The sequence below is a fragment of the Aythya ferina genome (genome assembly GCF_964211825.1).
Source record: "Aythya ferina genome assembly, chromosome: 12".
Lineage (NCBI taxonomy): Eukaryota > Metazoa > Chordata > Aves > Anseriformes > Anatidae > Aythya > Aythya ferina.
The window spans coordinates 4,828,094-4,853,145 of record NC_140308.1 but is presented as its reverse complement, the minus strand read 5'-3'; the positions used below and the strand labels follow the sequence as shown (position 1 = coordinate 4,853,145).

Here is a 25,052-nt window from a genome sequence, read left to right as displayed (position 1 = left end):
CTCTGTGCCCAGCCAGGTGCCTTTGGCATCCAGCCAGCATCAATTACTGAGCGACGTCATTAGAAATTTCTAATGATTGCATTGGAAAAGGGGTTCTCGTATCGGTTACAAAATGGGAGGGTTAGATGCGGTGTAATAAGAGATGCTATATCTGAGCTTGCACTCAGAAAGGTTTTTCTGAGTTTTTTTCTAGCAGAACATTTGGGTTTGTAGGGTGCCCTGGCAGTTCCTCCTGGATAATGATGCTTTTCTGCCTTCCTTTCTGCTGTAGCTTGTTGATAATACGAGCCATTAACAAGCTGCCCAATTTCATTTGGGAGGTTACGGCAGCTTGTCTTTCCAGGGACCGCGAATAGCAGGGGTTTGGCTTTCAACCCAAACTAGTGTGGTAGCTTTGAAGCAAGTCCAAAGAGCACAAAGCAGCAGCACTACCTTGTTCCAGTGGCAATTTTCTCACGTTCTCATTAAAAACCTGCAGTTGTACTACCTTCCTGTTGCTTCCCCTGCTGCTCACAGCTACGTGTGGAGTTCTGGAAGACCAAATGCAGAGCTGAATCTTACAGAGCACCGGTTACTTCCAGTTTCCCAACTGGGTGTGTACTAGATCACTCCTCAGAGGTCTAAAATCCTGATAATTCATCACAGATTCGCTTGAGGAAAGCGCAGGCAGCCTGACAGCTGGTGACTTGAAGAGTTGCTGCATCTATTTTTACCAGGTAAGAGCTTGGTGTGTCACGTTTGTGCAGTCCTTTTACGAAAGGGCCATTCTAGGCCATCTCCATGCCCTGAGGGCCTGAGGCTCTCAGCCTCGTGCTAGCTGTGGGACCTCACGGGCAGATGTGGTAGATGGTGGCCCCAGGGTGGGTGTTGAGCATCTGAGGTGCCCTCAGGGCTGATTCTTGTGGTCTGTGGGCATCCCGGTCTCCTGAGGGTGTCTGTGTGACCCCAGAGCAGGTCAGCCATGCCTCCAGGGTTTGAGCAGGCCTTCACCCTGCACTGGGGGCACTGGGCACAAAAAGTCTCTCTGTTATTCTTTGCCCCACATGTCTCCCAAAGTGTATCAAGCCTCCTCAAGTTGAGGTAGAAGTCCTCTTGGAAATACAGTGTGAAGGTGTTGGAGCGGGCAGGAAAACGCTTGTTGGCAGATCTGTGTGGGGCCCGAACTCTTTGCTAGGAATCCCTAAATGCAGTAATGGTATAATAAGGGTAAGGAATGGTAATGGTGAGATTAAAAGACCAAAGTGGAGGCCAGCGCGGCCTGTGGCCACTGTCTACTAAGCAACAGCCAGAGCTGAACCTGTTTGTCTGTGGGATTGCTGCTCCCTGATGGCCGTGAGCATGAGTAAACCCGTGTGTTGTACACAAGGACTTCTAGTCTGGAAAAGAGCTCCTTGAAACTTTCTATACATCTCCAAGCAATAAGGCCATAGAGGTACTACTGTTCTCACGCTAAAGGCAAAGCTGACCTCTCCCAGCCTCTGTGAAGCCAGCCAGATGTACCCATTAGAAAGGATCAGTCAACTCTATGGCTCTCTTGAATTTTTAATGCTTTTTGCCAACTAAATATAGTACAAGCTTCAAAATACTTGTTTTAAGTGGATGTTAACATCCATTTTTTTTTCCATTCTCTTTTCTATTGACTGGGGAATATCATAAGTAAATATTTGAGATGAGCCATTTTTATTAAAAACAGATCTTGGAATATCCTTTTTGCCAGTAATATTAAAAATGTGGGTGTTTTTCCTGCTAGCTTCATACCTGATTTTGTTTTTCAGGTGATCTCACTTTCATGCTTTTCACCTGCCAGGTGGAACAAATAGTGTAATATATTTGTATTTATAAAATAGGCCCTATCAGATTTTAAACATATATGTACACAAATCTCACCGTGACCCAGTGGTCATGAAAGAACTCTCGTCAATATAGCACTGCCAATGTAAATATATGTCCTTTTTCTACGAATCTTTGCAAAGATAAAACAAAGGTCTGTATACCAGAATATAGCTCATAGCTCCTTTTCACTTCACTACTAGCATTGACTTGGTCTGAACACCTAAATTGATGAGTTTGCTTCACAGATCTAGCAGTTGATATAGTAACCAGCTTCTTGTTAATTCTTGTTCCAGCTGGGCTATAATATCAAAGCATAAATCCTTTAATTGTAACACAGCATACATTTGAAGTTGAATTGTTGACTGCAGATAAATGTTAAAATCTTAACAGTCTCTCCCACCCAAAATCTCCCATTCTTACATACGCTTTTACTATAAAACCAATGTTTTTGCATTAAATTATGTGAAGTTCTTAGGGAAAGGGGGACAGCAAGGAAAAGTTTGCTTTGAATGAGGAGTTGATTTTCTCACTTTAATAGAAGTGTTGCTAGCATCTTTGGTATGCAGTATATCATATTTAAAATACAAAAACCTTGGCTTTGGGATAGTTTTATTTTCATGTTTTACCAATTATGATGACATTAAGGATAACTAATGTTACTGACTCATTTGCCAGGTGCTTTGAGACCTTGGAGCTAGGTTTTGTTACATATTGCTGCACTAAGAGTCAGCGTTGCACTGTTTTGTGAACCTTGGAGGCTGTATGAACACATTTATCAGGAATGCTTTGAATTTGGGTTTAAGCATCATAATGCTAGAAAGATGCAAGTCCCAGTTCATTGTTGTTTACTCACAAGAGAGAAGAAACATTGCAAAATGAGTCCACTTACTGGGATTTCATGTGGTTCTCTGATCTCCCACGCAGTGCTTTCTCCATCCCCACTGGATGGGACGGGCAGCGCTGGGGCTGGCCAAATATCCCAAGCCCACACACCCAGAGCTGTGCAAGGTGATGACAACTGGGCAGAGCACAGCAGAGCTGTGCCTGAATGGCAATGAGTGCCAGCACTATGGAAAATTGCTTTCTTATGGATTTTGAGATGTGTAGACCCTCTGATGTTTAAACCAGGAGGCTGAGTGTCTGCTGGGTAGTGGTAATGGAGCAGATCTGCCAGCTCTCTGGTGGCTTGGTGTGATGTCTGGTAAAAGCATCAGCACCTGCTGGCCTTGTCCCCATGTGGGGACCATCCCACCACTGTCCCTGCCCTGGTGGCAGGGTCTCCAGCACCCCCAGATGCTGCGTGGTAGGACCAGGGGCTGGTGGGGTTCCCGCGGCATCGCCCCCACGCGCTGGCTGCACCCTCAGCTCCTCCTGAATTAAATAAATAAAAAGCCCCAAAACGGGAAGAGGAAAGAAAAAAAGGAAAAAAAAAAAGTTGCACTTGAGGTTAGCGCTGCTCTCCGCCGCAAAGCCGATGACATCAATGTTGCCATGGTGACAAAATCTTCACTTAGGTATGGTGAGCGCCCTGAGCTTGCAGCTGCCAAGGAAACCCGCCCGAGCGCCAGGCAGCCCCGCGCGCCAGCACACGGCCTGCGGCCTTCCTCCTCCTCCTCCTCCTCCCTGTCCTCCTCTCAGCCAGGCACCCTGTGCACTGCCCTGTGCTTCCTAGACTCCTGCCAGCACCCTGGAAGTTACTTGGGAAAATTTTCCATCCTTTGTCCCTGTTGTTGTCCCAGCAGCTCCGGGGCTTCCCGAGGATGAGGAGGGATGGCTGCCACCAGCAGAGGAGTGGGGACACAGCAGGTCCACCCCTGGCCATCACCAGGATTCACGTCCTGTCCCCTTTGAGTGGTGATGGACTCCAAGGTCTTCATGGAGGCTCAGAGTTGCTGGCCTCTGCCTGCTCATGAGTGAAGCTGCTTCATTTTGGGGGGGCTGTTATTCTAACACCGGGCTCACATGCTGTGGGAAGCCTGCCCCCACCCACCCCTTTTTTCCCCCTTTTTGTCAGTGCAAGTGAGAAACTTCCTAAAGCTTGGTTATCGCCTCGGAATCCACTGCTTGCAGCCGACAGCAGTCATTAGTCACCAGAGTGAACCCCGGGCTGAAGAGAAGTGGCTGAAGCAAGGAGAGGGGTTTGGCTCTGCACAAAGCCTCGCCGCCAGCTCTGTGCTCAGCTGAAGCCCTGCTGTGGCCTGGGCAGTGCTCTCCCTGCTCCCAGGGGCTTTGCCAAACCCAGCCCAAAGCCCAGTCCAGCACCAAAGGCAGTTGTTCAAAGGGTGCTGACGGGGTCTGTCCCGCTGGGCCGTCACCCCCAGTGAGCAAGTGTAACCCAGAGCCCACCGAAGGCTGTGGAGGAGGTTCTTTTTTAGTGTCTTTTAAGGCAGGTCCGAGTGGATATTAAGCACTCTGGGATTTTTGTTTGTTTTTGTTTTTTAAGTGGATTTTAAGCGCAGGCTTAAAAGCTTGGATGATTTGCCAGGGCAAATGATGCCCCCGCATCGCTTCCAGCCAGGCAGTAGGCAGCCCCGTGCGACCCCGATGGAAGAACTCTGCCTGGCAACACAGCGAGGTGCTCCTCTGGCTTTTGTTTTAGTAGATGGGGTTCTGGACCTCGGACAAGCTGTTGTTATTTCAGAGAAGAAAAAAAAAAAAAAAGAAGATTTTTTTTCTCAAAGAGCAACATCTGCTGGCATGTGAGAAACTGCTGGCTTTCAGGCTTCGGGGTCTGCAATTAATCAGGCTCCGAGCCGCGCTGCTGCCGGCAGCGCAGCCGAGTTGAGCCGGGGGTTTGAAAGGGAAGGAAAGGAAAAGCTTGGCATGGCACGGCACGGCATGGCAAGCCCACCTGGCATGGCACGGGGAGGTGAACCTGACCGTGGGCTCACTGAATGAGTGACAAGGGTGAGCATCAGCTTAAAGCCAGTTTATTTTTTGGCAGAAGAAGGACACGATTTACTCAGAGGCAGATCCAGGATAAGCCAGCCCTCTGCTAGAAATCCAGAATGTGTTTTAAAAGAAATATTCAACAGTTTTGCAGTGAAATGATTCGCTTTTATTATATAGCTGTGATAGGAACAAGGGGGATTAACAGACAGAAAATCTCTGGAGAAAATGAAGATTTTTTTTAGGCTTGACTTTTTTTTTTTAGCCTAATTATTGATATCCTTTCAAAATAATTATGAATTTTACACAGGACCAGATCTCCACTGCACGGTTTCTGGTCACAAGAGATGAGTGTAGCCAAGGGGAAGTGACTCATGGCTGCCTGTGGTTGAAATTAATGAGATTTTTATCTGGAAATATTCCTGTTAGTGCCTTTTCTTTGTAGTCCGAGTCAGGACAATAGCATGGAAATCATCTTTGAGGAAAACGGTGACCTCACTGCGATCGCTGCAGTAACTGGAGGCTCAGCAGCGATAAGCACTGGAATAGCTGAGTTATGGATTTTGAGGCCAGAAAACCCCATTCTGAACAGCCAGGCTGGCACGCTACAGAAAGCAGCTTGGTTTTGCTCTCTGAATCCTGCAACAACCCCACGAGTGGTATTTAGTGAGGAGGGAGAAAGGAGAACACGAGGAGAAAGGAAATCGGCCGGGGGAGGTTGGAATGGGATGTTTTGCACATGGACTTATTTACTGCAGATGGGAAAGCGCTAACTGCAGGCCTGCCTGGCAAAGCAAACTGCTCCAAAAACAAAAGCCCTTCCTCGTCGTGCATCACCTTCTCTGCAAGGACGAGGTCTTGCAGGAGAGCCTGTTTTAAATAGAAGTGGAGGAGAAATCCTTCCCCTGCCTGTGCTGGGGGCTGCCACCTTCCCGGAGGGAAACAGCAGGGAACATGCAGCAAGAAACCACATCTTTCTGGGCTGCTTCAGCTCCCAGCCAGCTTATTGATCAGGAGGAAACGTCGGTGTTTCGGGAGCTTCCCAAAAAGGCACGGGGAGGCTGCGTGGCGCCTGTGCGTCACCGGGGCTGTTTTTATCCGTGGATTTTCCAGCGCGTTGAGCAGCGCCGGGTCGCCCAGGAGGGACCCTGGCAGAATCTCCCCGCTGCGTGACTCATCCTCGCGCATCGGGGGAGCGCGGGCTGGCTCCGGCACGCTGCACTTTTCAACTCTGATTCATGCCACCCCAGGAGAGTAAATAAGGCAACGCCACACACGGCTCGGCTGCGACGAGCCGCATTCCCACTGGAAAGGTGTCAGGGCAAATGACACCGCCAGCGAATAGTGTCACCTATAATGTTCCCAGCCATTTCCTAAATAGGGCAAAATGCCTCGCTGCTCCTCTGCCAGGAATCCCATCACAGCTTAGGATACCTGCAGTCCTGCACGTGCCAGGAGGGCTTTGCTGAACCAAAGATGCTGGCCTGATCTCATTGAGCTTAGGAGCCTGTTTGCTAAAGCCTGAGGATGTTTGTTAGCAGTCTGGGGTTGTCACTTCTCAGGCTCTATCTGCAGATCGCTTTGGAAGGGTGATTCAAAAAGTGAAGAGCCGCGTTTCTCTGGATGTCTCCCAAAAGCAGGGTAACCCAGGTCACTGCTGCAGAAGGCGTTACTTGATATTGATGTCTCTAGCACTGTAGAGACAAAAATCGGGAGCAGATTTTTTAACAGGATCTAAACTAATTACATCTCTAAAATGGGTTGTTTGGGGAAAAACTCTTCAGCTGTCATCACTGGTACCTGAACGCTGGTGAGTCATCAAATTACATCCTTGGGTCTGGAAATGGATAGCTGGATAACTAGATGCCTAGTTGCCTGCTCAGCCAGTGAAGCAATTCAGCTAAAAAACCTCACGTATGGGTCAGATGATCTCTTTGCTCCAATTTTACTCCAGCCCTGGCTGGCACCTTTGGCCAAGGAAGCCTGAAGAAGGTCCTGGGGTGTTCTTTGTGCCTCCGGGCAGCCTCTGCCCTGGGTTAGTGCCTGCAGTGCCTGTGGGCACGCAGCCCTGCAAACCCGGTGGCACAGCAGGAACAGCACTGCAGAACAAATGGAAAGGGGGAAGCCCTAAATGTCTCCTGGTAGCAGGGTGTGAATTTGTGCCCTTTGCTTAGGCTGAGCTGTCGTTAAGGAGACCGTGTAGATATCTGTCTATTTCTGGAGTAAATCAGCATCACAGGTGACTTCTGATTGCCGGTTGCTAATGAGAGAGAGCAACTTGTGTTCAGGTTAGCCAAACAGAGGGGCAAAAGTTAGTGAATAAGGACTAAATGAGCTGGGTGCTTAATTGTCAGTGAATGTCAGTTCCTCCAGTCCTTTCCTCCCTTGGGCTTCAATCCCAGCCTTGTTCTCCAACCTGCAAGAGAGAAATATCCAGGGCAGCATAATTAGCGCATGCTCTTCCACATCTTATATGCTGTAATGTTGTCTTTCTTTCAAAATAAAGCAAGAAAGATCCCCCCCCTCATGTGATTACATGTTCTGTTCTTCCCTTCAAGCTTGTCAACATGAAGCACAGAGATTGCCTAATCCATTTTTGTTATTTAATTACGTGACTGCGGCGCGCGGCTCTGGCTTCTGTCCATGCCCCGTCACAATTGGCACTGCATTCCTTCCCGGAGCCCTGGGACTCCAAAAACCTGTGGGGAAGGGAAGTGCATCCCCGCATCCCTGTCAGGTGCCACCAGGAATTTGTGATTGCTGGAGTTAAGGAAGTGATTTGAACCCCAGAGCTGGAGGTGTGGTGAGCAAAGGGACTCAGCAGAGCCCTTGGAGAGGAAGCAGGTGGAGGCAGGGATTTTTAGTGTCCATACAGCCCCTGTGTGTCTGCTGGCCAGGTGAAGGAGCTGGGATTTGCCCACTGGTGTCCTCCTTGTGCTCCCAGCCAGGGAGATTAGGGGCGGTGGGGCTGGGTGCCCTCGTGGGTGCTGGCACCTCCTCTCAGAGCCTTGCACGTGTTCGCTGATGGCTGGCAAATGCCTGCTGCTGCTGGGCGATAGCTGCAGCCTGTGTTTAGGGGCAGAAATCGGCCACTTGGATCAAAATAGAAATCCTTCTGCTAAATGCTGTTCAGGGAATTGGCAGAGTGGGAAGGGCAAAGCAGCCAGCTGCATGGCTCAGTGGCGTGGATGAGTTAGCTGCCGTGATGTTGTATCACAGGTGACCTTACCGTCTCAGCTTTAAGCCATGCTGTCTGCATTCCTGGTCTCTCAATCACTGAGTTATTTAGTTGTTCTGTTATTCTGCTCCCTCACAGAGCCCATGCCCTCTGCCATTGATGGTTTCCTCATGTGTGGCCATCAGCAATGTAACCGTGAGATGACAGCAAGGAAATGAGAACAAGGAGAACTCAGTCCCCACTGGATTAAGCCATGAGGCACAGAGAGCTTTTCCTCCTCTCCTTTCCAAGGAAGCGAGCTGCCATCGGGATGGTGAACACATGTAAAAATGAGGTGTGCACCAGGCTGGTGTGAGCACTGGGGATGGGCATTAGCAGAGGGATGGAGGAGTCACGGGGGCCTAGGAGGAGCCCCTTGGATCAATGGCATCGCACAAACACTTTGTCCTTCACAGTTTTGCTCAGCCACTAGGTGAACACAGTGGAGGCACAGAGTGCTGTGTTTTTCACTGATTCAGCCCCACTGCCTGTGTCTAAGTAGCTTTGCATTGGGATTTAGCGTGGGCCTTGTGGGGCTCCTGCTGTGGTGCTGACTTCTTCCAGCAGCAGGGCCACAACCCTCCCATGGGGGAGCTTTAAAAAGGAAGGGATTTCAGCTGGAATTTGGTGCTCATGTTTCTTAGGCTTTGGGCATCCCCTCCTAAATTTGTGGGGTGAAGAATGATGGAGATCCTCTTCTCCTCTGCTTTCATTTCATTTTGTTTGTTTTGTTTGGGCCCTGTCACAGCATTTCTTGGGCCTAGGCCCAGCCCAGCACTTAGCTGCAGTAGCACAGGAATTGATTTCAGCAGAAGTAGACAATTCCCTAAATTATTAATGTTAATAGTGGACAAACCACAGGGCACAGGCAAAAATACACAGAAGGAAGAGCTGAAGGCAATCAAGAGGATGGCAGCTGGGACCATCAGGGTGAAGAGAGCTGGGCCTGGCAAAAAGTGAGATGTCTGAGCTGACCAGGACTGAGACAGAGCACAAGCCAAGAAGGGTACACGCCTTGGGGATGCTCCTGAATGCTGTGGTTTTCCACAGGTACAGGTGCTGTTATGTATCGTGTTTTATAACAAGCTTTTCACATGCAGAAATCCCCACACTGCCAAAGATGTGCTCGATGCATATCCCACAGGCCTGCTGGGGGGGGTGGGATGCTTCTGTGTTGTCCCCAGTGCCCACAAGGCTGCCCAGGCCACATGAAGCTGCACAGCTCCTTGCAGCCTGCCTGGCATGTCCTAATTGTGGTTCTCAGAAGCCCTCAGTGTTTTCAGCTGATTTGCTTTGACATCAGCAGCCGGCAAGAAGTTCTCTGTGTCGGGGTGCGTGGGAGTGCTATGTGACACCTTAATCATGCTAAACAGGAACACACATTCAGATTTCCTCGGTGTTTCAAAGAAATGTGATTTCCTTTGTGCTGCAAAGAAAGAGTTGACTTGATTGCGACTCACTGTGGAGACGGGCTGTGTTGCGTGTGAATTAGGGTGCCAGGATCTAATTCTGGGTGAAAGAGGGAGATAAAAGATCCTTGACTTACTAGCTGCAACCACTGGGGTCAATTTTCTTGCTGGTTACTGGGGGTCGTTTTGATGATAGCTGTTTTTCTGGGTTGGCCAATGTATGAGAAACCAGATATTGTGCAAAAAAAAACAGCACAAAACCAAACCTGTATAGAATCAAAGTCTAAGCAAATATCATACCAAATCCCAGCTTCTGAAACAGTTGTTAGTCATATAGTGCAGGCATTAGAAACTCATTAAAAGTCCAAAAGAGTGGTTAACTCATTAATTTATTTCTCTTCCACGTATGGGTGATGACCATTCAAAACCCAGGCAGCAGTGGCTCAGTACAGATTTAGCTGAGCATTTCCTGGCCCAGATGAGATGAAATAAAGGCAGAGAAGATTCGCGAGAGCCCTGCCAGCGCAGAGTGGTGTGTGACGTATGGCGGGGCTGTATAGCTCGTGTGATTTGTGACACGCAGCCAGGCTGTTGGAAAAGCTGAATTTGCCGGTGTGCTCATCCTGCTGACAGTCTCATTCGCTCAGCCTTGCTCACACAGCGGCACATGACTGCTTGGATCGTCAGCATGAAAATGCCTTTCATTTTTTTGCGATTTGTGAGATAAAGTTAAAAACTCTGCATTTGGTAAAGTACTGTGCGTGATAATAAGGAAATCTGTTTGATCTCATCAAATAATTTGAATGATTACGCTCGATTCAGACAATGGCTGTGTTCCTGCTAGCTGTGCCCAAAACATCCTTCTGAAATGTGGTATCGTCCAGGAGTCACTGCCATGGGGCAGTACCGTGTTCCATGGGGTTCATCAGCCATGTGATAGTTGCTGCAGTCCCTGCCCAACCATTTTAATTTTCAGCATGGAATTAACAATAGCCTAACCCTATTCATGCAGTGTGCAAGTAGGTCAGTGGAGCCAGCAGGAAGGAGTTCAGCCCTTTCCACCAGCCCTGTACCAGAGTGGCTGCTTCAAAATAGCACCAGCCACGTTCCCCTCCCTGGCACGATGTGACAGTGCCTTTTCCTTTCTAAGAGAACTGCTCTGGGACAAGGAATGTCCCCTTCCAAATGGGCTTTCTGTCACCTGCTGTTGCTGCCTTATTTAAGCTCTCCACGTTGTGTGTTTGGCTGCTGGCCTGCGTGGCAGGAGGCAGACCTGCGATGGCACATTTCTGTGCAGTTGCTAAATGCAAAGTGCTTGCGCTCCATCAGATAAAATGCATCTCCTTGCATCTTTGTATGGATCAAAGAGCAGCGCTGGTGTCAGGCCAGGGCCCATCGCTGCCCTGCCAGGCGGAGCAAGGCATACATTTGTCAGCGCCTGGGGACTGGTGTCGTTTCAGAGTGGTGGTTAAGCATTCACATGAAATTACCTGTGTAAAAAAATACAGTGCAGGGAGTGTTAGGCAAGCTCCGCTTAGATCACTGCAGATGTGTTATTTTGGGAGAGTATTCATACTGTGCACTCCTTATTCAGACAAAACGGCAATTGACGTAATTTTTTCCATAATGTTGCTTTTATTTGAAATCATATCTATACATCTTGTACAAATCAAACTAATAATAAGCATTTCCATGACAGATTCTCCTTATGGATTAATTTTGGAATTTAGTTTATAGACATGATATGACTTCAGTGGGATTTGTGTCCATAAAAGGACTGCCACAACAGGGGACAAATGCGAGAAAGTGGATTTTTGTCTATAATTCACCATATTTGTTTGTGGAACCCTTAACAATGTTCTAATCTTCCATCTGAAAACTGCCTTGTCACCTTTTGATTTATAGCTTTTTCCTTTGCCTTTACTCTGTACTACTTCGCTGGTATTTCTTACAAGGCAGGTATTGTCAAATCTCTTTCTTCAAACATATAATAACCACCTTTTGCAGAGAACAGGCGTATAAGTTACTCAGCTTATATGACAGAACAGAAAATAAAGAGTTGAGTATCTGGCAGAGATGCCAAAGAGTGATGTTATTATAACCTTACTGTGAAAGATATGCCAACAGAAAGTTACGTATCGGTGAGGTAACCAATGACAATATTTGCAGGAGAAGGCTTTATTACACCAAATATTAAAAAACATCATTGTATGGTGTATTTACAGACAAATCACACCTCTCTTATCAAGATGTTCAACAGCCATCCCTGCGCATAACAGACAGGATTTATAGCTTAAATAGACCACAGGCATGGAAGGACATCACAGGTTTATGCTTGTCAGTACTTCAGCCTTATTGTTGAGACCTGCTTGGGAATTTTCCCATGTTGCTTGTTTTTAAGTGGAAAATGTTGTTTCTGCAACACTGAAATCTTGCAATTTCTCAGTTTTCCTTTAAGAAAATTACACCAAGATTAGAGCAGCTCTTTCAAGGCGGAGTGGTCCAAAGGAAACCAAATCACAGCGCTTGTCTTTGACCAGTTTAAAACATCAGCCCGTGCTTGCCTGTGCTGCCATCAGACACACGGGCTTTATGTTTGGGTGCTTTGTCCCACCAGTTTCTGCAGCAGGCTTGGCTTCCCAAGACACTTGCATTCATCTTCAGGGTGGAGCAAGACCCACGCTGTCCCCAGCAGACACAGGGGATCTTTGGCAATGTATCTTGGGCTTGGAGGTAAAAGGAGGCCTTGTAGGAAGAGATGAAGGCTTCATTTTTAGGGGAAAAGAAGATTACAGAGTCAAGAGGCAGCTCAGAGAAGAGTACATGTAGCTGCCTCTTCATCTTGGGGTTATCCACTCAATCGAGTACGGTCAAACAGAGCCCTCTGAAGCCTCGGGATGAAGTGGGCTTCCCAAAGACAAGGCGGCGAGCACCGCACGGGCCCTGACACAGCAAAGCAGGGCGTTATCTCCGCAGCTCTGCGCTGGGAGCCCGAGTGCACCCCGAGCAGCCCCGTTACCTAGTGATGTATGGGAGCGGGTGGCCCTTCCCGAGCACCACCTCCAGCACGCGGTCGGTAATGAGCGACATTATCATCAGCGCTTTCTGCTTGATTTGCCGGCGCTCGTCAGCAGGCAGCTGACCTTGGACGGAGGCTCAGCATCAGCCTGGATGGAGTTGGGGTGCGCGGGGGGAGCTCAAAGCTCCGGGTGCTCAGCAGGAGCAGCTGGCAGCTGGTGCGCTGCTCCACCTCCTGGCAGCTGCTCAGCTCTGCAAGAAAGGAGTTTCAGCTGGGGTTTGGCCTAACGGGGTGCTGAGCAGCACCATTTCCTTCCTAAAATCATCGCCGAATGCCACCAAGTTACTGCCTTCCATTATTGCTCTGCATCACTGCCCTGTATTGCTGCTTTCCATCATTGCTCTGCATCACTATCCTGCGTTGCTGCCCTACAGTGCAGGCAGGGTGAGCAGCGCTGCCCAAGAGAAAGCCTCCCCAATGCCTCCTGCTGGTGTTTTCTGCTTCCACGTGTTAACGAACATTTATTTATCCCATTTAGGCAGACTGGAAATCTGCAGTTCTGCAAAGAAAGGGAAACTTTCCGCTCAAACCCAGCTAGTTGCCGGGTGGAAACAGGGCGAGAGGACAAGCAGCGTGCTTCTATCTCAAGGCAGATTCTCAGACATCACCATTTCCCTTTTCTGCTGCCCCTGTCGAGCAGGGAACCCGACCTCTGCCGGCCCCAGGAGCTCCGGGGCTCGGTGCTCAGCGCGATCTCTGCTGCCCCCGCCCGGGCAGCGCCGCGTTCAGGCACAAAGCCGGGCTTTTGGAAGGGATTGGGACGGGCACCCAGCAGGGCAAGCTGTGCTCGCCCGCAGCTGCTCCCTGTTCGGCACTTTTGGGGTTCACGACGATGTTTTGCTCTCCGCTGAGGCTCTCCATGCAAGGTTCTCAAAATGCCCATCGTTAGATCGCCTAAGAGCCCATTTCCTAGGAAAGCCTTGCTCATCCTGAAGATAAAACACAGCCTCGAGCCCTGCTTTGAATTCAGACCTTTAGGTAATAGTAAAGACTTTGTTTGCATTAAGGCCTTCTTCCCGCTGTTACTACTAAATGCCATATTTCATTTAAGTACCAAATTATAGAGCTAACTCTTGGGAAAGCCTGAATCCAGCCCGCTTCTCGGCTATGAGAAACTCAGGTTTTCTGAACGTTTAAATATCTCAATATCCTGCATCCATTTCCAGCTGTAGCTGAGCAGCTCTGCGTTCATTGCTGAGCTGAATTTTAGCACCAGGTTGTCCTTATTTTTCACCTCCCCATTGCTAAATCCCAGGAGAATATTTACAGTGGGATGCACATCAGTGTGTGCGTTCCTGGAGCGATTACAGAAAACCTGTTGTAAAAGAGCTAGTAACATAGCCTGCAGAAGACAAAAATGACTGTATCATGGGATATGGGCCATATTCAAAGATAGGTTATGTCTGCAAGAGCAGATTTGAGAAGATTAGCTGCTAAACTGTCTCTGGGAGAAAGTCAAGCTGGCAGCCTAGAACAGCTGAGCTAATAGCGAAGTTGATCTTTAATCCATCCTTGCTGTAAACTATCTTGAAAGATCATTAAGCATTAAGTAGCCTGTGTGGATGAATTAAATGATAAACAGTGGCCAAATCACTGAGAAACAGAGCAAGGCAAGATTTTGAAGCCTAAAAAGCACTGTAATGGCACCGTTGTACAAAATATAAGGCAGAAGGAAGGCAGCCCTTGCTTCGTGGTGCCAGGGAAGAGAAAAAAAAAAAAAAAAAAAAAGGCTGGTGTTAATCTGGATTAGTTCCTGATCCGGGTCACTGTGCGAATGCCGTGTCAGCACAAGGGAAATGCTGCTCATGGTGAGGGAAAAGGGAAACTGCTTCTCCCTGTGTGTTTTTTCCAGGGGCAGCCAAGCTTCTCTGCACAAAGGGACACTTCTGTGTCCCTTGGGGTGCTCAGAGTAACCAGGTTTTCCAGAGCCCCTGAAACCGAGCAACCAGAAAGCTGTGGAGTGATGCAGACCAGCTCCAGAAGAGGTTTCTCCACCTGAAGATGTTGGCTTAATAAACATATAACTGCTGGAGCAACCCTTTCAGCAGCTAACAGCCTTGGTATGTGCACCTGGTTGGCTCTGCTCTGCACCTGGAGAGAGGCAGGTGGAGGGGTCCGACCCTTGGGGAGAGCAGAGAGAACTGGTGAAGGTGGGGTGAATGTGTCTGACCTCTCCGTGCAATTTCATCCATGTGGGTGGATGAAGGACTGCTCTGTAAAGAAAGCAAGCTGCTTTTGGTGGTTGCTGTAAGGTTTTGTAGGTGTCAGAGGGCTGGAGCAGACCTTGTGCTGGTGGTTGTTGGGGTGTCTGGAGGTGGCTTTGCTGGTGCAGGTAGATTTAGCTGCTAAATTCTGTTCCCACTTTGAAAGAAACCAGTTGTAAAGATACAGTGGGTGTGCAGTATGAAGAAAGGTGCTTAGAAGCCAAGCCAGAGGCTTGCAAGCTTGTGCTGAGGTAGCAACATTTCTACTAGCGCAGAAAGTCTGCTAGTACAGGCTGCAGGCAGTGAGTGGCATCGTGGTACCGCGGAAGGAGCAGCACAGCAGAAATGAGATGACTGGACACAGCAGGAAGACAGATCAGCTGCTGAGGAGGGGTTGTTTTCAGCACGGGATCCTGCCTGTATGTCAGTGTCAGTCGTAAGCAGTGTGCGCTGCAGGGCATGGAAATAAAGCCACATGCTTGTGTTAGTCCAGTCTGTCTGTCCTGCAGCCCCCAGCGATGAGAAAAGCAGTCGTGTCTCCCCTCTCCCCCCCTGACCTGAACTTCACTGCTCCTAGAAATGCACAGCATCAGTAACAGCCTTGGAGATCGAAATGCCTAGGGTGTCAGTGCTCATCGAGCCAGCCTCGGTTTGTCATGAAAAGGATGGCAAAGGCAGCGCTACAAGAAAGGGTACGGATCCCGGCATGTGTAACAAGCAGCACACGTGATATTGTCACCACCTTGGGGACAACTTCATGGGTCTGAGTAATGCAAAGGCAGGAGACAGCAAAGGTGACAGTGGCACAAGGGGAGGCACACCTGCACTGCCCACGCAGACAAACATGGGACTTTGGCCCACAGCATACAGGGGTGTCAGCGGGTAATATTAGCTGTGCGTTTTAGTTTTACTGGCTTGGTTGCAAAATACTTGTGCAGTGCCCTGATGTTTTCCTATTATTATTCTTATTATTTTTTGTCCTCGTCTGCTCAGAAAGCCAAACTCATACAACTGTAATAAGACAACCACCAGCCCTGTAGAAAGGGGACTGCTCTCCCAGGGGCACAGCTAAAGGAGATGGTCCCAAGAGCCAGAACTGACAGCTATGGGGGGGCTGGAGCTGGAGCAAGTTTGCTGACTCAGGCTTACAGTACACAAACCATAACTTTTCTTCCTGAGGAAAGGCAATGGAAGGGACATATAGTTGTAATGTGAGATATATAAACAGGAATATTACTTTGGAAGCCTCCTTCTGTGTTATATTCTCAATGGCAGCACCTGCAAATCATCCCCCCTGTTATGTTTTATCATCTGTAAGTACATGAGAAGGCCAGTATTGTTTTAAAATTCAATTTATCACACTAATTTCAAACCCCAGTGCTGTAATATTGACTTTCTTTTTATTACATCATCCTTTGTTTTCAGAAAACCGGTAAAAACAACATTGAAATTGACATAAACAAGTGATGTTTTTAAATACATTTCTTCTCAGGCAAACGCGATTCCATCATATGGTGGCTGAGAAACCAGAAATTTAGGTAAGTATTGAAGGCATGTTGGCCTCAGAATTACAGATTAATTTTTCAGTGCTACACCCACTCAGATTTAGTTTTGAAATACAAGCAGCTGGCTCAGTGGCATCGAGGAGCAGCTGTGGGGTTGAGGAGGGGTGAACACAGCTGCAGCTGTGGTCCCAGGGGGAATTCTGCCCCAAAATGCAAACCTGCACCTCTGCAGCCCCCTTTGCACACATGCAGAGGTTTGGGAGAAGGTGACATTGTAATGCAATGTTTTGAGTCCGTAGAAAAAGGCTCACAGTCTACGTGGGTACTACTGTTGTCTCGAGGTGCCCATGCAGCATTGTTCCGTGTAGGTGGAAAGCTTTCCCTGTCCCCTCTGCCATATGGCCCCCCATCATACTCACAGTCCAAAACTGGTTCAAACGAGGAAAGAAAATGAACTGCTAGCTGATTTCCATAGCATTCCCTGCTTTCTGCTGGGCGCTTTGCAAGAGTTTTGTTTAGATACACCGACTTCCGCCCCGAGCTGCAGGGACAAGCAAATGAGCCACTGCCGCTCTCATGTGAACATAAATGGCCCGACAGTGGTCACACAACGGCAGCACGTCAGACGGGGTTTGAATTCTGACCTGATGCTACAAAACCACAGCACTGCCTTAGTTATGTCCTGATCGTGCTCTTTGTTCTCAGGGGCCCATAACAAACCGTACCGAAATAAAGAGTGCCTGCCTCTGGGATTTTAGGGTACTTTTTTTTTTTTTTTTTTTTTTTGAACAAATTGTTGCAAATCAGCTTCTAAAATGTGTCTGTAATTTCTTTAAAAAGGATTTCCTGTAAGATTATCTAGGATTGTCACCCTGGCTGGGATTTTTTTCCCACTGCAGTAGCCCAGAACTTCTGTACGAGGGGCATGACCAGTTTTTCCTTGTCTGTTCTCAGCTAAGACATATCCAGAAAGACTGCTGGCCTTCTCCGCTTGGAGGGAAGACTGATTAAAGAACATCTTCATTACACCCTAGTACAGCCAGCCTATCCCCATTGTTTGCAAAATGATCTTTATGCTCTTTATTTTTTTTTTTAAATGTATCAAATGTATCATTGACAAATTGCTTACTCTTTTTTTTTTTTTTGGTAAATCAGTGGTGAATGTCTTAATTTATTTGTAGGTATTCATAGACGTCTTGATCACTGGATCACTTGATCCTTTTGTCTTCATCACTGTAAGAATCAGTCACTAGCTAGGCTGGATTTTGCATAGTCAAATTTTAAAATACACATTGCTTTGCCTAACTACAAAGCCAATTTTTCAGCTTCCTCATCAGAAGCTAGATGTACCTAACCCATGCAGCATGCAGATTGAGTTCCAGGTATTTCAGCCAACCGTACTGCTCAGGGACTATTGCTGTGAGCTTCTGAGTGTTTTTGCTGCATTCATTTTTCCTGAACATCTACAGCAGTAAAGTTTATCAGCTAGTTTACTGTTAGTAGGTAATGATCACGAAAGGCCAGATTAAAAGCCATTTCTTAACTTAAAGACATATGGCTGATTCTCTCTTTTCCATTACTTGCAGTATTCGTAATGTCGGTTTTGGACTTGTGTGTTTTCAGATACCTTTGCCCTCTCGTTATCTGCATGGGCCAACCCTGAATTGCTTCCCTTTTTGCTTCTTGTTTTTGTTTTGGCAGATCAATATGTTTTTGTTCTCCGGTGGTGCTTGCAGAGCAGCTGCACAAACACTTGTGCCAGCGGCAGGGAGCAGTCGGGGTAGAGCTGGCAGGAGGCAGAAGCAGGAGGGACTGCCTCTTTTCATTACAAGTGCTGGATGAAGATGTACATGAAACTTCAGCTTTAAACCGATTACGCCTCGGCTCTTTACCTGTGGGAACAGAGTTAATAATCTCCGATTACTTTCCTGTCCTGTTGCCTGCTATTACCTCTGCTGCGTTACAACAGAGTGCTGGCTTTAGCTAAAACCCCTGTGCATTTCTATAATAACTGCAGCTGCAGTTGCAAAACCTTCGACTCCAAATTGCATTCTTCATTGTGAACCATGAAGTCCATTGATAGCTTAGCTAACTATACGTGAACGCTAATTTTGCATTTTTAGCTAAGAAAATATTTTCTTGCATACTTCTGTTCTCTGAGAACAACGTGAAATAAAAATATCTGTCTTCTAAATACCCAGCCCCAGACTTCCTGACTGACCCACTATGAACCACTGCTGCTCTGCACACATTATTTCCTCTCTTTGAAAGAAAAAGAAAAAAGAAAACACAGAAAAAATTACCCACAGTCTGGCAACACCTTGCTTTTCCATTTGCCTCATCTCTATTTTCAGGGGGTAGCAAGCTGCTCTTTACAAGCAGGCAAGTCAAAAAGCATCTATTTCTCCTGTTTGGGTCTTTTCTGACTCCCTTCTCTGGTCTCCTCCCCAGCACCAAAGCAACTGTCTGGTGTCCACTGCCGGAAGAGGCTGAAAACATTTTGTTTTTCCCTGTTAGTAAAGATTTTCTTCTGCTGTAACTTTCATTTGGCTATTTTCTTAGCAAAACATATCCTTTCTGCAGCAGCACTGCTAATGCAATGCCAAGAGCTACAAGTCTGGCTGTTGTTAGACTACAGAAACTGTCAGAAAGCAACTTTAGCTCTTGTCTTTGCTTTGTGACTGAGTCTTTCCTTCCACAGGAGTACCCAAGGTCTCCTCTTCCCTCTGATGGCTTTTGTCATCAAGGCAGCAGCTCTGCACTCTGCCTCCATCTGTGCTGCCAGACCCGTGAAAGCTGGTGCCTGTCACCTGCGGGGATCAGGTTTTTGTTACTTTTTTTTTTTTTTTTTTTTTTTTTTTAGGGGAGCCCTGTAAGGAGCTACATCTCCTGTTATATTTCTGCATGCTTTTTCCTCCCCCCCAGTTTTGTGTATTTTAGTTTTAGTCAAATGGTGTCATACTTTGTTTTCATAAAATACCTCAAAAATATCTGTTTCAGCCTATATGAACATTGGTTTGATACAAATATTTGGATTCTGTTTTAATCTGTTTAAAAACTTATTTCTTTACAAATAGATTTATGTACATTTGTTGATTTATAAAGCTGTAAAGTATGACTACTCTTTGCATATAAATTACTAGAAAACTAGTATTATTCAGCTTCAACAATTTCATTATTTTCAGTAGAATAAAAAATGGTCAAAACTTTCAAGCATTGACTGATAATCTATTTCCATCCTATTTTAATCTATTTCCCACTGGGGTAACAAGCTAGGTGTTGTCTTCTGCTCTAATCTTAAAATCCTATGTTCTACGTGTAAACCATTTTTTTCCAGACAGCATATCTCGAACCAGAAATGTGTGCTTTCAATTTTCATGTGTTTTTTTTTTTTTTTTTTTTTTTTCTTCTGAGGATTAAAGGTATTAAATGTTTTACTTAAAGCCCAGTTGTTGGAATTGCTAGGGTCCGTGATACTCTCAACATTTCTTAAAAAAGTAAATTATGAATTCCCTTGGTTGCAGACAAATTTTAAAAACAGGAAGAGAGGGCATCCCAAAGGCTTAGAAACCAGAGAGCAAAGAATTCAAAATTTACCTGAGACAAAACAAAAACTGTGACAACTGTTGCATTTATCACAGGCTGGGGCATTATTAATGTGTTATTAATATGTGATGGTAGTGACCTGTCATGAAAGAGCTCAGCTCATAAAGACGGTGAAAGAGGAGAGAGTCTTGCTGGTGAAAAGTGACACACTTCATGTGTTCCACTTTCCTTCTTTTAACTTCCTTTTTTTTTTTTTTTTTTTTTTTTTTTTTTTCTGCTAGCAACAGCCGTAACAAAATCTGCCCTTTAGAAGGAGAAGAGACTGTCATCACAGGTGACAGATTTTTTTCTAATTGTTATTATTTATTTAATTTTATATTAAACAAAAGGCTCAGGTTGGTGAGATTTTGTGTGCTTAAGGGGTCTTAACAGTAAGCTTTTACCCAGGTGGAATCAGAGCACAAAGAGGAAGAAACCTCCGTTTGACACTGCCTAGCTAATCTCAGCAGTATATCATTCATTATTCTGCACAGGATTAAAGGTAAGCTCTGTATTGCGGCCTTTGAGACTCAGCAGGGCAGATATCCTTCACAGAAATGGGGTCAAATAATTCCTGATGTGTGGCAGAAAGGTTCTGGAGTGAAGACAGTTGGGTTTAAATTACCTGGCAGAGCCCTCCGTGTTCTAGTTTTTGCCTTCCCTCACGTAAAGTAAATGTTTTTTGTAGCTTAGCTCCAGAATAAAAGGACTGTCTTAATCATACAGGAAATGTAAAAGACATTTTCCTTGAAAGAGGGAGTTGTGTCTTAAAATTACTAGTCCAGTCTAAGGAAAGAAAGTGGAGGAATCAGTCTATGCGTGTGTGAAATTTCTAAGGCTAGAAAATAACTGACCTATTTTTAATTCATTCCAATTTGGAGATCAGGCTAAATAAGCATTTGCAAATTCACATTCTTAGATTCTTCATTTATTCTAGATTTGTCTCCTAATAAATGAGAGAAATTTTCCCTTGAAGGTTATTTTCTCATGTTTTTCCCTCTGTTGTAAAAGTGCAAATCTAATGGTTGTTCTTAAGAGACCTTACACAAAATATAAATTAGATTTTCAGTCAAATGTTGTTAACTGAGAAGGTTTTGGTAGCTGGTACTTACAAATGTATTGTGAAGTATCTGAATTCTGTTGCACAAATGAAATCTGGTGGGAGATGTGCAAAGTGTCTTACATAAAGTTTTTAAAATAAGTAAAATAGTATGACTCTACCTATATGTGAAAACTTGTATTTGAGAAATGGAGCGTGTCACATGATGGATGATATCTGTTTGAATTGCTGAAAAATTTTGCAAACAGAAGTTCTTCTGAAGATGCAAAGTTAAATTTACTCAGCACGGGTACTCAGGAGACCATTATAACAGAACGTGGGCCCCAGCAAATTTGCACAGGCTGCAATATCACATCTTTGCCACCTGCCAGCCTGGGAGCGGAGTACACAGTAGACCCTAACACAGCTACTCCCATTTGTTCTGCAGGCTCGAGGGCAGCTTGAGAAACAAGAAAACTTAAGCAGCCTATCCTGAATCTCTAATTTATTCAGGCTTTTAATAGTTAATAGACACATCTATGTTTTCTCCTTTTTTTTACCCTGTTTTTTAAAAATTGTTAATAAATATGTTAATAAGACTGGGCCCCTATGCCAGGGTCTCACTCAGTACCAACTCCTACCTTGATCTGTTGACGCACAGGATCTCTAACGCTGTATGTTAAAAAGATGTTTATCATAAAAAGTAGAACAGAAGGTTTTGACCCTTTTATGTGACTCATTCAGTTATAACTACAGTGCATAAAGATAACAGCAGTTGCAGTAACAATTTGCATTCTATGCAAACATGCTGATCACAGAGATACACCAGATGGACTCTCTTCCAAGGCACAGGCGCCTGCAATGCATATCCCAGGAGTGTCTCTCATCCTACCCCTATTCAGAAAAAAACCTCTCAAGTACCTCATTAGTTTTTCAATCGTGTTTTCATTTCAGTGAAATTTTGATGTGTGTTTTACATGATTGCATGCTTATCTGTAAACAGGACCAGTGTGCTCGCTCTGTCCTCAGTTAATTCTAATGCCAGAGGGCTTTTCTAAACTTTTCTGGTGCAGCGTGTGACGGATTAAAGCTGATCTTTGCATGAGTGAGCACTGATGCAAGAAACTTCTCCTCCCTTCCTGTGTGCCTGGAGGGAAGGCCTTAGACTATAATAAATCCCTGCAATCAGCCATGTGTAGAGTAGAAAAAGACTAGGGCTACATCTGTCTAATGGTCCCAGAAGAACTTCCACCCACAGCAGCTAAGCCAATGTTAAGAAGTACTTAGCAGAATGAGAGGAAAATGGGAAGTGATCAGTGAGAGAGCACGTTGCAGCAGTGCTCGGTTTGTTCCTCCCGTCGTCACAGCACGCTGTATGGTCCCACCACGGCACCTGTGACTTCAGTTCAGAGCAGTGGTGAAACGCTCCAGTCTAGCCTTGCTCATCGCCGTGCCTGGCCTGCCTGAAGTCGTGCATCTTTCCACCTCTCTGAGCTTGAAGGGATGACGAGTGAGAGCAGGAGGCTACAGCACATCATAACAGAGTGCTTTGCTCTCCTGAGCTCACCTGTGGTGCTGCTCTGCAGTGGGGAAAAATGAAAGGCTGGAAGATAACTAGAGGGAAGATCTGGACTTTTTCTTGCTGAGTGGCAATTCACCTAGTTGAAAAATATTGCCAAATGCTTTTTCTTGTTGTTGTTCACCTGCAGTCACAGTCTTTTTCTGAAGGATTTTCATTTGATTGGCTTAAAAAGCATAGACGGAAAGTTTACCTGGTTCCCTGCTGAGTCTCCTGCAGCTTTGTTCTGCTGAGGCCTTGGTAAGGCAGAATTGCTCTCTCTCAGTGGTGCTGGTGAAGAGCTGCTGGCATTGTGCTGCTGTGGATGCAGTGACTGTAGTACTTCATGTTTCATCTGAAGGTGTAACTGCAGGCCCTATAAATACACTGGTGTTATGCACAGCTGGCAAAACCAGTCCAAGACACTGAGTGAACAGTTAGCTAGCTATTATGTGTACAGAAAAACCACATTTAATTCACATGTTCTCACATCTATTTTTAGTTTTTGATTGATCATCCCAAATCACATGACAAGAGTTTCTGCTAAACTGAAACTTTTTTAAAAAAAATGTTGTTCTGAGAAATGAAAAGTGTTTTTTTTTTTTTTTTCTTTTTTCTTTTTTTTTCCTGGAATAGCTAGTTTTGCTATGAGGAATTAGCATTCCTAAAACGGGTCACTAGTATTAAACCTGGAAGACGTTCTGCCCTAGGCTTGCTGCTGCTGTGAGATCTCTGGTAAACCTCCTCACTCTCCGGGTGGGCCTTGATTCCTTTGAAAATGTGAAATGATGAAATGATGATTTCTATTCCTTTTTAAAATTGTTTTGACATGTATAAATGAAAATTGTTTCAGAAATGCCAAGGGGTATTATTCTACCAAGTTTTTAGGACAGTAATTTTTCATGTTTTTTTTAAACATGGTGTCTGCAAGTAACAAGGGACAAGGTGAGTTAAGTGAGAAGTGGTTGAATGTTTTAGGACTCAGGCAAACATCACAGCAGGCAACAGGACTGCCACTTACACGCACAGCATCCGTTCCTTCATGTAAGGTTTTCTGTTAGCTACTTTAGTTTATTTTAAATCAATATTTACTTTAAATATTGCGACTGTGACAATAATTTACCAAGATTAAAAAGAAAATATGATAAGAATGAAGCCAAGTAAACACTAGAACACTTTTTTTTTTTTTTTTAAATAAATACACTTCGCAAGGAGTCCAAACCCCTCTATGTTGTGAAGATGTGCTGAGGCTGTTGTATTGTCAGATGGCATGAACATGTTTGAGGCTGGCTCACCTGGAAAGTTCATTGCTTGAGTTGTGCTCCTGCAGCTGGACAATATTCTGAGATCGGATTCAGCTACAAAGGTGCTTTGAGACACTAAAGGTGATGATTACAACTTGATCAAGGCTTCCTGCCATAGCTGAAGGTTCTAGAACAGGCCAGCTGGGCAATGCCTGCTAGGCCACTGCAAGCAACCTCCAGTTTAGAACTAGCCTTGGTTACTAGGCCCTGTACTTAAACAACTTCATTTTGTATGGCCAGGGAAGAACTTGGACAAAATAGATGACTTTATGAAGAGGAGCTATAAAAGAACAAGCCAGTCCTTAGTGATCACAGATTTCTCCTCTCACAAACTGGCACTTGCTTTCTGACAGGGAATTGGATTGACGTGTAATCCTGGTATGGTGGTGTGCAAGTTCTCTTGGCAACAGGTTTAGAGTCTGTTTCAGAGTCCTGCAGAGGAAAAGTTCATAAAAGAAAAGCTTGAAAAATAACTTTTCTCTATGAAAAAACCTCTGCTTATAGGTTTTGCAGCTCAAACCAGAAAATCTAGCTGAGGCTATGCACTCCTGCCAAGGAGTTGAAGTACTCTGATGGTGAGCAAATACTTAGACTAGATACTCTTATCAGTGACAGTCTCTAAAATATTTGTTCCTCATGCCCAATGGCTCTTTAGTATTTCTTACAAGTGGGGATTGATGGGATAAAGCTATTCAACTTTTATCCTCTACACAAAAGCTTTATTTTCTTTGTAGCTCCTGTGAGGAAACAGCACCAGTTTTGTGACCATTATTTATTCTATCCATGAGGCTGTCTTGCCAGGCCTGTGATCCTCTTTTGTGCCTTGTTTATTCTTCAGGGAAGTAATCAACACTTCATTACCAAATATGACAATAAGACAGGGTTGAAGCTACTAATGCTGTAATTAAGAAAGTGTCAATGTCAACCCTATAAATTCACTTTTTTGGGGGATTTATGACTGACATGAAAAAATGTACTCACAACTGAAAACTCTCTTTGGATCTTACAGTATGAATTTTGGTTATATTTAACAATGTGAAGAACCTTTTTAAATTATCAAAAGAAGGTTAAGCTGAAAAAAAAAAAAATATTATAGTGGTTAACCTTTTAAACACACAGGCTTTTCTGGGGTCAGACTCTTCAACTCAAAGGACAAATTTCCCCACAACTCTTCCCAGCCCACATGTATAAACAATTTTTTTTTTTGTTACAAAAAACAAGGACTGACCATGCCACCTGATAATTATCTGTGACTGCAAGGTCCATACTCTTTACAGGGAATTCTGTTGTCCACTTGGGAGGTCCCACTTTCAAGGTTTGAAAGTTGGATGGCAGGAGCTGCTGATTCTGACAGTGACTTTGAATCTTCTGCTGTGATTGTGAGGGAATCTGAGTACTCTTACTTCTAGTGTACTGGATGTGCTGAGCAA

General features: G+C 45.5%; 2 protein-coding genes across 4 annotated transcripts in view; both read left to right on the top strand.

Annotated features, from left to right (window-relative positions):
* The first annotated feature begins 14,188 nt into the window (after window positions 1-14,188).
* Window positions 14,189-18,591, top strand: LOC311443237 (uncharacterized protein). Of its 2 annotated transcripts, XM_084533264.1 has the most exons (4): window positions 14,597-15,050; window positions 15,209-15,323; window positions 16,124-16,169; window positions 17,838-18,591. In XM_084533264.1, exons 1-4 carry the CDS (start codon window positions 14,982-14,984, stop codon window positions 18,121-18,123), a joined length of 516 nt encoding a protein of 171 aa, XP_084389390.1. In that variant the 5' UTR covers window positions 14,597-14,981; the 3' UTR covers window positions 18,124-18,591. The 2 variants fall into 2 exon arrangements, 1 of the variants encoding a protein (XP_084389390.1); XR_014697136.1 differs by lacking the exons at window positions 14,597-15,050; window positions 15,209-15,323 and adding an exon at window positions 14,189-14,235.
* Window positions 18,592-19,965: 1,374 nt separating this feature from the next.
* Window positions 19,966-25,052, top strand: part of PLCG2 (phospholipase C gamma 2) — a 69,723-nt gene continuing 64,636 nt past the window's right edge. Inside the window, exons 1-2 of one of the 2 annotated variants that reach the window (XM_084533260.1) lie at window positions 19,966-20,016; window positions 20,130-20,223. The gene's annotated coding sequence lies outside the window, so the exon portion shown is untranslated. Of the gene's footprint in view, window positions 20,017-20,119; window positions 20,224-25,052 lie in introns of those variants that run through there. The other variant, XM_084533262.1, reaches the window with a different exon arrangement.